The sequence below is a fragment of the Cydia amplana genome, chromosome Z, assembly GCF_948474715.1.
Source record: "Cydia amplana chromosome Z, ilCydAmpl1.1, whole genome shotgun sequence".
Classification (NCBI taxonomy): domain Eukaryota; kingdom Metazoa; phylum Arthropoda; class Insecta; order Lepidoptera; family Tortricidae; genus Cydia; species Cydia amplana.
This window is the reverse complement of record NC_086096.1, coordinates 30,531,396-30,545,677: the sequence shown is the minus strand read 5'-3', so window position 1 is coordinate 30,545,677 and position 14,282 is coordinate 30,531,396. Positions and strand designations below refer to the sequence as shown.

General features: G+C 38.0%; 1 protein-coding gene across 9 annotated transcripts in view; it reads left to right on the top strand.

Moving 5' to 3' along the window:
• The window catches only part of LOC134661085 (guanine nucleotide-releasing factor 2), a 61,208-nt gene that overhangs the window by 29,344 nt on the left and 17,582 nt on the right, over positions 1–14,282 (top strand). For 5 of the 9 annotated variants that reach the window (XM_063517002.1, XM_063516997.1, XM_063516996.1 and 2 more), the window contains 10 exons: positions 36–144; positions 524–832; positions 1,160–1,301; positions 2,949–3,029; positions 4,272–4,405; positions 8,210–8,324; positions 11,285–11,392; positions 11,514–11,627; positions 11,984–12,094; positions 13,654–13,754. In XM_063517002.1, coding sequence (XP_063373072.1) covers positions 36–144; positions 524–832; positions 1,160–1,301; positions 2,949–3,029; positions 4,272–4,405; positions 8,210–8,324; positions 11,285–11,392; positions 11,514–11,627; positions 11,984–12,094; positions 13,654–13,754 — 1,324 coding nt within the window. The remainder of the gene's footprint in view (positions 1–35; positions 145–523; positions 833–1,159; positions 1,302–2,948; positions 3,030–4,271; positions 4,406–8,209; positions 8,325–11,284; positions 11,393–11,513; positions 11,628–11,983; positions 12,095–13,653; positions 13,755–14,282) is intronic. The other 4 variants (XM_063516998.1, XM_063517004.1, XM_063517000.1 and 1 more) reach the window with 3 other exon arrangements.

Sequence of the window (14,282 nt, the reverse complement as noted above, 5' to 3'; positions counted from 1 at the left end):
TTAATAATTTAATATATGAATGTGGTCTTCCACAGGTAACCTTCGGATTGAAACATTTTTCCGATGTCATTACCAAGAGAAAGCTGGAAATGCTCCCCGACAACGGCACTATTGTTTTCGAATCTATCGCTAATATTCATAAAGGTAAGTGTTATACACATAATTACCGTCAACATTAAAATTCCTTATGATGTTAATGTTGGAATTAGATCTTGGTTTGGTGATTCTTAAGCCAATCGCTATTTGTCTAATTTTCCAAGTATATATTTATGTATAATTCATGCCGAGTGGGGGAATTGTAAATTATAAGTAGGTACATAGGCTTTATTTGATAGTTTTTCATTTTGAATGACTATTTAGGATTTATAACGACTGATATTATGTATTTTTCGGTTGTCTGACCGTCGACGTTAATAAATTAGAATAAGTAAATGGGTGTCGTAAATAGGAAGGAATATAAATTTACGTTATTTATTTATGAAATAATTGAAGATACGATAACCGAATGGATCATCTATTTCAGCAATAAAGCCATACAGCGGTCGGTCGCCGTCGCTGCTGAGCGCTGTGAAGCGTCTCTGCAACGCGCTAGCGACGCTGATCCGTCTGTGCGACGAGATTGCGGCCGTGAGCCTGCGCGCGGACGCGGGCAACGAGGAGATGGACGCGTCGGCGCTGTCGGCCGAGCACGTGTCCACGGTGGTGAAGGGCGTGACGGCGGCCGTGGAGGAGGTGGCCGCGCTAGCGCAACAGCACATGGCGCGCCCGGCGCTGTCTCCGCGCCCCGCGCTCGTCTCACCGCGCGCTTCTACGCAACGGAACTCTTTGCCCGGTATGTATGCTCCTGCCAAGGGTACTAATTGGACGAGCTGGCTTTGGGACAGACCAGTATTACACCGTGCGTGGTGAAAATAACGTGACAGCGGCTGCGGAGGAGATAGCGACGCTGGCGCTGCAACATAAGATCGCCGCGGTTCGCTCTTGTTTTCCCACGCACATCCTTCTGCATAATTCCTTGGCACTGAGAGCGATATGATAGCAAAAGGCGTGCCACTAGTCATCAGTATAAATAGCGGCGTTGGGTAATAGTGGGGCATTTCTAGCGTTTATTTTCACTCCTATTCAGACAGCTGAGTAATGAATGTTTGTAACGTTTCAGACATTCCGTTAACGCCGAAGGAGCGATCGCTGCTGACCGGCGACTCGGGCTCGGAGTCGGCGGTGGTGCGCGCGTCGCACTCGTCCGAGTCTGTGCTCGACGCGCCCGACTCGCCGCCGCCGAAGCCGGCGCGCCCCAACAGGTTCGCCATCCATCTAATACTTCATTCTCGCGCTCGTGTGTTACGTTATTTTGGTTTTACAAATGTGACATAAGCATACACATATAAATCATAGCATAAACGAGACGATTTTGAATTTTCTAAAAGATTCTAAATCACATGAGAACATTAACGCATTCACTGTCAGCGGGAGCTACGCGCCACGCATGTAGCCGATACTATTATTATGTGCTATGTAGCAAAAAGCGCCTACGAACACAACCTACCTAAAGGTCGCTGCAGGGAATGTATTAAAATAATACATAATATTTCTAAAACACAATTTTATGGTCGCAACAACTTAGTACCTTTGATGAATCGTTGTGTAAACAAAATTTTACAATTAGATGTAAATTATTCGATTAGTTAACATGAATATATGACACTTTTCTCCGTACCTAACATGTAAAGTCCTGTTATACCGCAAATACTAAGAACTACTTGAGCAAGGTCATTAACCATTGAGTTTACGACGCCTTAAGTCTACTGATGATTAAATTAGTAGAAAGCCTGACTGACCAGTCTCGCGCTAACATTCGCGTATTGCTAAACAACTCTCTCGGAAGCGTAAACTTAGGGCCGACGTTTACTGGTGGTGGGCTATTTTGGAGACTATACAAGCCTATAATAAGAAATATTATAAACTTACAATTGAAAGCGAAAATATATTTCTGGGGCCCGTTTCTCAAAAGCTTGTAACTTGTAATACAAGTGGATGTCACTTTTTGACAGCTTTCTTTTGAAAGGGACTTCCACTTGTATTACAAGTTACAAGCTATTGAGAAACGGGGCCCCTGGTCTGTCCGATTTGACCTAAAAATTTGCTAAGTAAGCTACTGTCGTGACTGTTTTGCTGACTGTACATGCGCGCAGGTGTTATTATGGTGTTAATAATCTCGCCTCGAATTCCATAGGGTAGGATGTGAAAATTTCAACTTTTGATTGAACTACTACCTACTTTTACTTTTTTTCTGGTTAAGTGAACATGTTTAAAAACATGATGTGTGATAAACACGATATTTCTAAAAAAGAATATCTGATCAGACTTTATGATTTCTCAAGTATATGCACAACACAATAGAAATGCTTTTGACGCGATGCGCTTTCCGCACAAACAACAGACCGCTTAAGTTCGGCTGCGGGTGGCTCGATTAGCTTCGTTGAGGAAAAAGCATTTCCTGTAAACATCATGTTTGTTTCCCCAATAGCAAAGATCATTCTTAAAAAGGTTGGCACTGTAATTAAGCATGTGAGGATACACATGCTATAGGACTACCCCAAGTGGGTGAAAGCTCTTACTGACATATTCATCATCATCATCTCTTTTATCGCCCACTGCTTAGCAGAGGCCTCTCTTCGAGTACGCCACTTATCCCGGTCCTGAGCCAATCTCATCCAGAAGTGACCCGCAATCTTCGGAATATCGTACTGACATATCACTAAATAGTATAAAACATAGTCGCTTCCCGCTGTTTGTCTGTATTATGCTTAGATCTTTAAAACTACGCAACGGATTTTGATGCGTTTTTTTTAATAGATAAAGTGATTCAAGAGGAAGGTTTATGTATAATGTGTTAACCCGTGCGAAGCCGGGGCGGGTCGCTAGTTATTCATATTAATGTGTTGCAGGAAAATGGAGTTGGCCCCACCTCTGCCGCCCAAGCGGCGCTCGGCGAATGAAAACTCCCTCATAGCACAATCCATTGACAGGTGAGTCGTTATAACGTCGTTAATGTCATTCTATGACTTATTAATTATACCAATAAGCGCATGGTTTTCCCAACTGCGCATAATTACTCACTAGGGAAATTAATTAATCATATTTCTTGTATGTCACGGTTAGCAGTTATCATACACAAATTAATTAGTTGAATGAAATGTGGGAGTCAGTTCAGGAACAATAGGTAATATGTATTTTTGACTAATGTAATAAAGGTGTAAATCCATGTATGTACATATACCCAAAGTTCCGTCCACGATAGATCTATGGGCGCAAAATTTCGGATGCACTGCTTCTGAACCACTGACCTATACCAAAACCATCTATACCTCTCGCGTCGAATGATGGTCTCACTGTGACACTTCATTTTTATATCGACTAGCTGTCACATAAAATGTTTGTATGTAAGTTTTATGTTATAAATATACGGTAAAAATGTATTTCTTGAATTATTTTTTTAATTAAACCCTAAACCTAAAGAAACTGGAAGAAACTGTCATCGGGACCATCATTCGAGATGTATAGCCGACGTAAATTATAAATGTCGAAAAAAAACCTTTTTGAAATAAAACTATTAAAACGGATTATATGGCGTATATTTAATAGTGTTATTTCATGAGTAACTATCGATCGAAGACAATATTAAAAAAAAAACTTTTTGAAATAAAACTATTAAAACGGATTATATGGCGTATATTTAATAGTGTTATTTCATGAGTAACTATCGATCGAAGACAATATTAAAAAAAAAAACTTTTTGTTTGATGGGCTAGTTTGCTGTAGTTAATGAACAAAATTAGCCCTCAAGTATTTGGGTGTCATTCTGAATCCCTAACAACGTTTGTCCTAAAGTCACTTGCCCTAACTGGTTTGTCCTAATGGGCACATGCTCTAATGATCAATTGTCATAACCATTATTTTCCATAATGTAAGGTTCGGAAAAATGGTTAGGTTTTAAAACTTGCTGCCACAAAAGTGGGTTAGGTTAAGGTTAGAACTGCGACCCTCGCAAAAAAGAAAATATGCTTAATAACATTAGGATAAGTAATCAATAATTAGGGAAACCAAAATTAGGGTTTTTAGTGTTAGGACAACTGATCATTATGACAAACAATATTAGGGAATGCAAAGATAGAAGAAAAGACTTTAGGGATTCAGATATAGATCCAAGTATTTACTTGCATCGGCATTCTGAACGAGTGTTTCCAGTTAGATGATTTATTTGGTTTCAGACTGTCCCTGCAGTCTCACAGCAGCGGCTCGCTGGACTCGATGCTCAACGTGTCCAACGAGGAGGACCGCCACGCGCACGACTCCAACAGCCACGAGCGCGTCTTCGTCACGCCGCCGTCTTCCGAAATAGTCGGTCAGTATCTTACTGCTTTAAGTCGAGTCCAGACGAGACAATTTTTCGCCATACTGATGAAATTGTCCGATCGAATCAGGCCGTGCGGACGCAAACGCCAATTTGATTCCCCGATCAAATCATCAGGTGCGGACACAATAATGCCAATTTTCGAAGTTAGTATCTATGGAATGCAAATTGGTGATTAAATTGTGTACGTGTGGACGCTAGATGAGATTGGCGCCAATTATTTTCCTGATCAAATCGGTCATTTGCCCAGCTCGTCTGTACTCTACTTTATATCACATCCTTATCAGATGCCGCATAGTATCTGGCACTCACCATGCCTATATTATATTAACGCTTACGTACTCATTTACTAAAGAAGAGCTTTCCATATAAATTTTAATATGTTGACCCGTCTGTTTACATCTGTATTGAACTCGCACTATTATGCACATGCACAACGATTTAAATTTACACACATTTTTAGGGTTCCGTACTCGAATTAGCGTATCGCCGGTCAGTTTCCTAATTCGTCAATTTTGCTGATTCAACAGTTTACCTTCTGGTCATTTTCACTAGGTTGACAATTTCGCTAGTGGGTCATTTTCCTAAACCTTCAGTTTACTCTTTCGCCAGTTTTGCTAGGCTTCAGTTTCGTAAATTTGCTAGTTTCCTTATGTGCTAATTTAATTATTCGTCAGTTTGGTCAAATGGTCATTTCCCCTAGATAATCGGTTTCTATATTCGCCAGTTTCACTAGTTGCCAGGGTCTTATAGTCGTGTTTCGGTGTATCAAATATACAAGGTGATTTCAGGGTCGTGTGGCAAGTAGCAAGAGACCAAGGCTATTTAATATTTATTTATTATTCCATCAGTTTTAGTGTAAAATAAGACATGACTATGTTTTTTTAAAAAGAATACGGCAATGTGGTTTAAAAATATTAAACATACATTTCGTGACTTTTAGCTGAGTACAAAAATATGTCTTGTATCGCCTTAAAAACAGCTGGGTTCCTAGTTTACTACGGAACCCCAAAAAAGTAGCAAATCATAAACATGACGAGATGGGAAAACTGACAAACTAAACTATCAGATGAACAAGGAAAGTAACGGATTAGGAAAATGACGAAATAGCAAAACTGACAACTTAAGATAATTGAGGAATAAGGAAGTTTGCGACTCAAGAAACTGGCTTAATAGGGGCTCTGACAATTTAGTGAAACTGGCAAAAAAGGAAATTGGCGAATTAAGAAACAGTCTAATCATTAAACTGTTGAATCAGCAAAATTTACGAATTAGGAAACTGACCGGCGATACGCTAATTCCCGTACTCAAAGGGTAAAAACGGGACCCTATTACTAAGACTTCGCTGTCCGTCCGTCCGTCCGTCTGTCACCAGGCTGTATCTCACGAACCGTGATAGCTAGACAGTTGAAATTTTCACAGATGATGTATTTCTGTTGCCGCTATAACAACAAATACTAAAAACAGAATAAAATAAAGATTTAAGTGGGGCTCCCATACAACAAACGTGATTTTTGACCGAAGTTAAGCAACGTCGGGCGGGGTCAGTACTTGGATAGGTGACCATTTTTTGCTTGTTTTTGTGCTTTCTTTGCTCTATTTTTTGTTGATGGTGCGGAACCCTCCGTGCGCGAGTCCGACTCGCACTTGGCCGGTTTTTACAAGTACAACTTTCAGCTCATTCATGAACAGCTTTGTAAAATCAACCTGTTCTAATTTGTGTTACAGTACATAGAAGTGGATATAGAAAGCTATGCAGTTCTTAATGCTGTCACAATATTGGCCTTTAAAATTAATCCTATAATAGGTGTTAAATCTAGGATACTTAAAATTTACGCATTTGCATGACTATATGATTTTACATCTCATCTTGCTCGCTCGCCTCGCGAAAAATTATGCTTGATGCGAATTTCTTTACCTCGATCTGAGCTATGCGAATGTTTTTATATATTTGGCATTCCATTAACTGTTTATTCTGTTTATTTTACGTATAGGTATAATATGTTAATTTTGACGTAAATCGAATTCTGGCTAGATCGTTTTCACAGTATAAAATAACATATTGGATACTTCCGCAAGTTTTTGCTAAAAAATTATTAGTACCTAATACAAGTTTTCAGATGACGAATGAGGGTCAATTGATTTGTTTTTAACAAGCTTTTATTAGGTCGACCTGTATGTAACTATGTAATGGAATCTAAGGTAACTAATTTAACCATCTTCCAAGGATCGTAGCGTCATGAAAATTGGCAGCTGTATGTAGTTCTGATGACAATACAATAATATGGTACCGTCGAACTGATCTGAGGATGGAGACAGGAGGTGGCCATAGGAACTCTGTGATGAAACAACGCAACCTAAATTGTGTTAGGGGTTTTTAGAATTGTCTCGATGAGTATTAGTTGTTTGTAGTAAGAAAAGTACAGTCAGCGATAAAAGCTTGTAGCAAAAATTAAATTTATGCCAAAAACTTATGTATAATATACTTGATTGAGGGTTGTATAATATATATACTTGAGAAACTTGAGTAGTCATAAATTAAAATGTTCATCAACATATATCGAATTTGTAAATTCTGTTCAAAACAATTCAATGTTTTCCATTCCGCTGTGTTTTTATATGAGCACTTCATAAAGTAGGTTTTTTTTTAGATGATTTTTTGTTTTTAACAAGCTTTTATTAGGTCGACCTGTATGTAACTATGTAATGGAATCTTGCAAGTTAAATTTCATCCACTTCCCGGTTTCCGATTGAGCTGAAATTTTGCATACACATGTAAGTCGGGTGACAATGCAATATTATGGTACCATCGAGCTGATCTGATGATGGAGACGGTGGCCATAGGAACTCTGTGATGAAACAACGCAACCTAATTGTGTTAGGGGTTTTTAGAATTGTCTCGATGCGTATTAGTTGTCTGTCGTAAGAAAAGTACAGTCAGCGATAAAAGCTTGTACCAAAAATTAATTTTTTGACAAAAACTTATTAAGCAGGTACTCCATATTGATGCAAGCCATTAATCTTAAGGAATATTATAGGTGGTGATTTCACTCATGTTGTTGACTGGATCGGTCTGTCAAGTTATCACACAATGTTATTTTTTATTATGAATGAATGAATAAAAAAACTTTATATTCATGCAACTATTGGTCCATAGATAAATAAATACCTTAAAAATAGCTTACATATTATTATAAAATATATCTTAAAACTAAAAACATACAATTATGGCTGCGAATTATGCTGCTATTATTATAAGAATAAATCTATTGCATATCTAGCGAATGTATGATAAGATCAAACCATTGCAGTTACACGTTACTTATTAGCATATAATCTTTTTAATTATTTAATAAACCCGATTTTAACAGGTTTAATAAAATTATCATTCACAAAATACAAAAAATTGTAGTTCACGAGATGATATGTCGTGAACTACCTAAGTTGTCGAATGGATAATTTAGGTAACGGAATTTCTTTAAAAAACATTTTATCTTAACACTTCTGCAAATATTTCTTAATTTTCATAATAAAGAAGGGCACGAAATCGGGTCACTTGACGCCTTAAAGCCCCTGGTGGTTATGCCCATTTCATAATCTCATCGAGAAACAAAACGCCCCTAAACGCCATTTTGACATTTGTGCTTGTTAGAAAGAGACAGCATTTAACAGCAGTTTCTTAATTTACGAATAAGGTGGTAAAGGTAATAACTAGAGTGTGCACTTAATTTAACACCTGTGTTACTAACAGGCTACCTGGCTAACAGATGGTATGAAGTGTTGTTACCCTTACAGGCATATGCAGCTGCCACAGCGGCAGCGAGTTGCGCTCGTCGCTCGAGTCGCAGGAATCTCACGCCAACAGTATTCACGTCCACTCGCACTCGAACCACAATCGGTACGTCCACCAGTATGTATATTGTGCTTTGTTGTTTTTACTAATTTAACGTATAATCCGTTGATAACCTAAACTTCCTTGCAGGATTATTCACACTTATAGTAACTGACTGACTGTTATATAAGTGTAACTGACATACGAGCTTGTTCAAGGTTCTATGGATTTATTTGAACCCTTTGACCGCCAAAGACGTCAGCTGACGCGCGTGGCTACAGTCCAATATCGACGTTCGTGCATTCCGACAAGGTTCACGATAACGCGCCGCGCACGATTAAAATGTGAAATCTAGAGTGAATTTATTATCGCTTTATATACCTTTGGTGTTATGCCGCACTTGTTAGTGTTTTGTTGTGAACGGATTAGTTTGACTTTAAATTATCGCTGTTTTTTTGATCAAGCAATGTACATACTATAAGATATAAAGTGTCGATACTGTTCAAAACAAATGATTTGGCGCTAATTTAATTTCTAGATGGTTTTCTTTTTGTTTGCCAAGTTTATAGACATTTTAAATAAAATACTTATTAGGAGTTTTTATGGCGGCTATACACCGCTCTCTGAGTCGGAGTAGAACAGGTACGGAGATATCGTCACTGACTTAATAGGTACATTATCATACGTGTGCTAACTCGGGCCACGGGGATTTGATATCGATATACATATATTTATAAATGTGCCCATTTGAAAATCCTCTTATGTCTGTTGTTTTTAACTATAAAACTAATACGCCGTACATTTTCTATGTATAGAACCAAATGAGCGTTCCATACTATTTCTTATGAGCAATACTTATAGATAATACAGGTTACTCTTGCCCCTTGCTCCGATTTAGCACACGTATGTACCTACATAATAATACTAACAGGCTCATAAAATAAGAAAGAAACAGAATGCTGTCCAAAACCGACACAACATGGTATACGAGTCTTGTAAACCCTGGCGCTTCACTTCACTCAACGCTTATTTTGTGCTGCAGTTGAAAAACTTATAACCAACAAAAATATGGGTATAATGACTAACGACTTTTGGCCAGTATAGCGGCTTAGCTTTAAGGATGACTCACGTTAGACCGGGCCGCGTCCAGGCCGGAGCTTCCGGAGCTTCCTTTTCTATGGAAATTATCACGTGATCACCAGTCATCTCATCTGTCATAAAAAAGTAAGCGTTGGAAGCTCGGACCCGGTCACGGCCCGGTCTAACGTGAGTCATCCTTTAGGCCCAGTGTGTTGTAGCTCTTTGTATCCCATTTGAAGGGTGCGCTCGCCTTTGTAGCCCCTTTAAATAAATTAGTATAGTGTAGACCAGAATAGAATAGATTTATTTGTATTAATTATACATCGTCAGAATCAAAAAAATTACAATTAGAAGAACGAAACAATTATTAAATTAATGATAGGTACATTTATATGCAAGTCATAATGTTTTTATAGGCCTAATACGATCAATATGTAGGAACAGTTATGATATAAACAATTGTACAGTGTGTTTGACAAGAGCGTGACCAGTGGCCTATTTTATAAAGCTACAAGTTACAATTTACAAGCGGAAGTCTCTTTCTAACCCTATATGTTAGAACGAGACTTCCGCTTGTAAATTGTAACTTGTAGCTTTATAAAATAGGCCACTGGGTTCATGTATATTTTAAGGATGTGGCACAGAAAAAAAAAAGTACTAGCTTAATAGAATGTTCTTTTGCCTACAATGCTTCGTAAAAAATAATAAAAATCTTTTGACAGTTTCCCACCTAAACTTCAATAAAAAAAAGAATGTCGCTTACGATTCACGTTATTATGAGGCAGTGTTCTTCTGTCTGTACGTACCCGAAAGGGCCCAAAATGTTACGAAACCAAGCTGATTGCATATAAAGAAATCGAAGGCGTTTGTAATTAAGTGGGTGAAGCATTATATGGAGTATAATAGTATTTTATGCAACCGTTGTTTAAGAGAGGTCAAAAAAGGCGAGTGGCGTGAGTAACAATTTGAGGCGAAGCCGAAAATTGTTAATAAAGACGCCACGAGTATTTTTTGACTCAGTTAAACAACGTTGCATACAATACTTTTTCTACGACCAAGCACTTACTTTGAAATAAAATTGTAAATTTAACAAATATTTTTAATTCAAGAAGTAGCAAAAATGGAGGGCAAGGGCGGGAGAAGAATGAATGATTGAATGAAATTAAAAAAAAAACATGTCTATGGTTCACTTATTTGTCAGAGATGACATTTAAAATAAGGTTGGCAACACTGTATTTCATTCAATATTTTTTAAGTTGTCATTACACGAAGTATCGTAAAATCGCCAAAAAGATACTGCGTGTATGCACAAATTCTTTTTTGGGGAATAGACTAAAGACTTGTCTTGACAACTATAAGGTAGGGTTTTAAAGATGTGTGCACGACCCTTTAAATGACAAATAAAAGTACGGGAGTAGAAAAAAATGTTTACGATTTACCAGAACACGGGAAAAAATAAAAAATATCTCCTCCACATATGATTTAAACCGGGTCTAGCAGATGTTTTCAAAAAATTCACTTATATCATTGCGTTCTGGGCCTTCTGAGCAAGAAAACTAAAGAAAAAAGGTTTGAAGATATCTCTAGATACAATCAGAAGGCGTTTGAATTAAAATGGTTTAAAATATCGCAATACAAGTTTTACCGGTCACGCTCTTATCGTACATAATGTTAATACAGTTTTTATCGCTAGAATCTATTATAAATGTAGCTCAATTTCAGTGATTTCATAAGATAGGTTTGTCTTACTCCTTTTGGTTTTACAATGCCCCCAATATTAGTTTTTCTCTTTTCATTTTATTATATTATTTCTTCCTATTAGATTGCCGTTACGTACGTAATGGATGATCAAACCCAAGTACCGTTTAGGCATTCGAGCATAAACTGTCACCGCCATTACTATTTGTCTTGTACCTACATTTCTTTCGATTCTTAGATGTTTATTTTTGATTCAACAGTTTCTCCAATGAGTCAGGTTTCGCGTCGCAGGGCCAAGCCGAAATGTCTACCGAACACAGTTTCTCTTCGGCTTTCGCTTCGCACCACTACTCGAGTCACACGGACAGGTTATTTTTTGTCACATTTGTGTGTTATGTTTATTTTTGTGATTTCTTTCTTGACTGTTTTAAGAGTTCCTTTTTCGTTTGTACCCACCCCTTTCACGCTTTTGTGTTATTGTTTTTGCAGTAATTTTGAAAGTACACTGTATGTGAACGAAATGATGGGCACGCGTCAAAGTATTGAGAGCTTCATGAATGTACATATGACAAATGCATCCACTCATCAGTCTATAAGCACAATGTGAGTTACCACTCTTCAATTTCGCAATTTGTTGTTAATTGCTGTGGCGGCGATTTCTTAACATTGTTGGGCCTGCCAACCGTGTCAGAGACTGAATAATCAAGAATAGTATCAGGAAATAAGTTGAATTCCCTCAGATAGTTCTAGTGTCATGCTTGGCTAGCCCGACTATAACGTGCAAGACGTTTTTACTAATTTAATCCTATTAAACATCGTGGATCTCATCGGTTATAAGCAAGGTTCACAATATAATAAAATTGCTGGTAAGACATTTGGCTTGCAAAATGAGGGTTAATAGCTTGATGTATTCAAGGTGATTTTTTTACGCAAGTTCAAACTCGTGTTTGGTAACTCAGGTTGCCGAGCATCACGTCAGACGAGAGCGAGGCGCCGCCCGAGCTGCCGGTGAAGACGCGGCGCAATAACCGCGCGGACGTCCAACAGAGCTTCCCTAACGTTGAAATCAGGTGATCACACAACTTTACCACCTGTATGCTTTTGGTTTTGAATCTACAATCTGCTCTGCACCTTCCGGAATGGTAGAAGAGTACTACGTAATGTATCTCGGCCTCATATCGACATCATTTTTGTTTTTCGTATGTTTAATATGAATTTGCGATTATGTCTCTTGTACTAGCTAACATGGACGCAAAAGTTGAATCCATTCACATCTATAAAAGTATATAATTTGAAATTTGACAAGGTTAAGGACCGGGTTATTCATAGACTAGGAATCCTCTAGACGGAGTTTGGAGCAATTATTTCATGAAACCGATGCCGCCAAAAATACTGGGGTGCGGGGGACGAGGTGAGCGAGTCCCGTGCCGTGATTGGTCCGTTCAAAGACACTGACGTCACACAAAGACACTTTGACTCGAAAATGGAGTAAAACTACCGTATATTTGTGGCAGAGGGGGTAGCGCTACTATGCTCAGTCTGGAGGATGTCTTGTCTGTGGGGTAATTTGGCGCAAGTTCCTTAACTTTACATTTGAAGTCGATACATTTTGTATGATATGCGGAGCGGATCCGTTGACGAAGACAGATTGTCAAATGCATTTTGTCGCATCGGTTTTTATAATGTGATGTCAATTTTAGTCATATTTGTATAAACTGATTGTACAACTACACATGGTGTTTGTATTCGTTCGTATCAAAACTATTGAGATTTGAAAGCAAAGAAAATACGAGATTATGGTTTCCATAATTGATTCTACCATATACAAAAAGGTGTTAAGATAAAGTTAAGTACCTATGTTATAAATTTGTAAAAAAACATCGTCGTATTCTTTACGTTATACGTTACACACATGAACAATAACAAAACATAATTAATATCTTGTTATCGTACGTACTTTAATTACGCTAACATTGAATACAAATTAGCCATCGTTTTGGTTACGTAGGCGCATGAGCGTTCGGTGAACTATTATTCGCTACTCGTTCAAGGCAATTATTTAAATTAGCTTTCCGCGCTCTCGCACTCATCTACTTGCGATGTAATAGATTAATTATAATTGTTATTTTATACTATTGTAAATTAGCAAGTTTAAATAACAGGTGTCACTGATATCAAGATGACTTTTAAAGCATTATTTGGAAGTACGATATGACTTCAATAAATATAAAAATTTCTATTAGAAGGTTATTTCGGTTTGTTAAAGTTTACTGCATTCTGCGTTCTGCTAGGCTAGTAGGAATAGTAACATGTGTACTTGTCAGGCAACCTTGTTTTCTTAAGCTACTAGCTGTACCCGCGGCTCTTGAGCATGGGATTTTGCCAGGGCGTAAAAAAAAGGATTTAAGCGTTTAAGATTTTTAGCGATTTAATATAATGTGCATTGAAATTACTTCCTTGAGTGGTTGCGAATAAGTACAGTGGCCATCATATATATCGGAGCGGCCAAGGCGCTTACAAATATCTGAACACGCCTCTATTGTCAAGTCGTGTTCAGATATTTTTGAGCACGTCGGCCGCTCCGATAAAACTGATGGCGACTGTACTAAACGTAGATTTGATGTTTCAGGCAAAGCCCAGTGTGCACGCTGCACGGCGAGGCGCGGCCGCACACGCTGGCCGAGCACCACCCCACGCGGCCGCCCCCGCTGCCGCTCAAGAAGAAACACAGTCAGTATTCACTGGTTTCGTTTACCGATCGACCCATGGCCGCGCGAACACCTCACCTTCCCTATACCCTAGCTTAAAGTAATAAAGCCTAGAAGGTGTGTCCGAACCCTTAAAACTAAGCCGGGTGTAGCAATAGTATACCCACACTCTTTGATAAACCGACTCAATGGAACTACGTTTCTAGGCTTTAATATACCTACTTCGCTGTGGACAACTCGTTATAAAATATGGTTTGGCTAGCCTGTCAGCGGCAAAATACGAAATAAACTTATTTAGTAACTATTTTGTATCCTGTATTTAATATTTTCATCTAGTATTATTATATGTCAATATAATAACTTAAGCTCAACTTAAACATTATAAATTCATAATGATTATTATTATAATTGATCCAGATGTCCAGAAAAGAGGAAAGTTGAAGTATTTTAAATACTTGAAACAATATTTTGTTGGTTTACAGATTTTTAAAGTTATTATATACTTGTATTGTTATGCACATCTAGCCAGACTATATTAAGTAATCCTAAC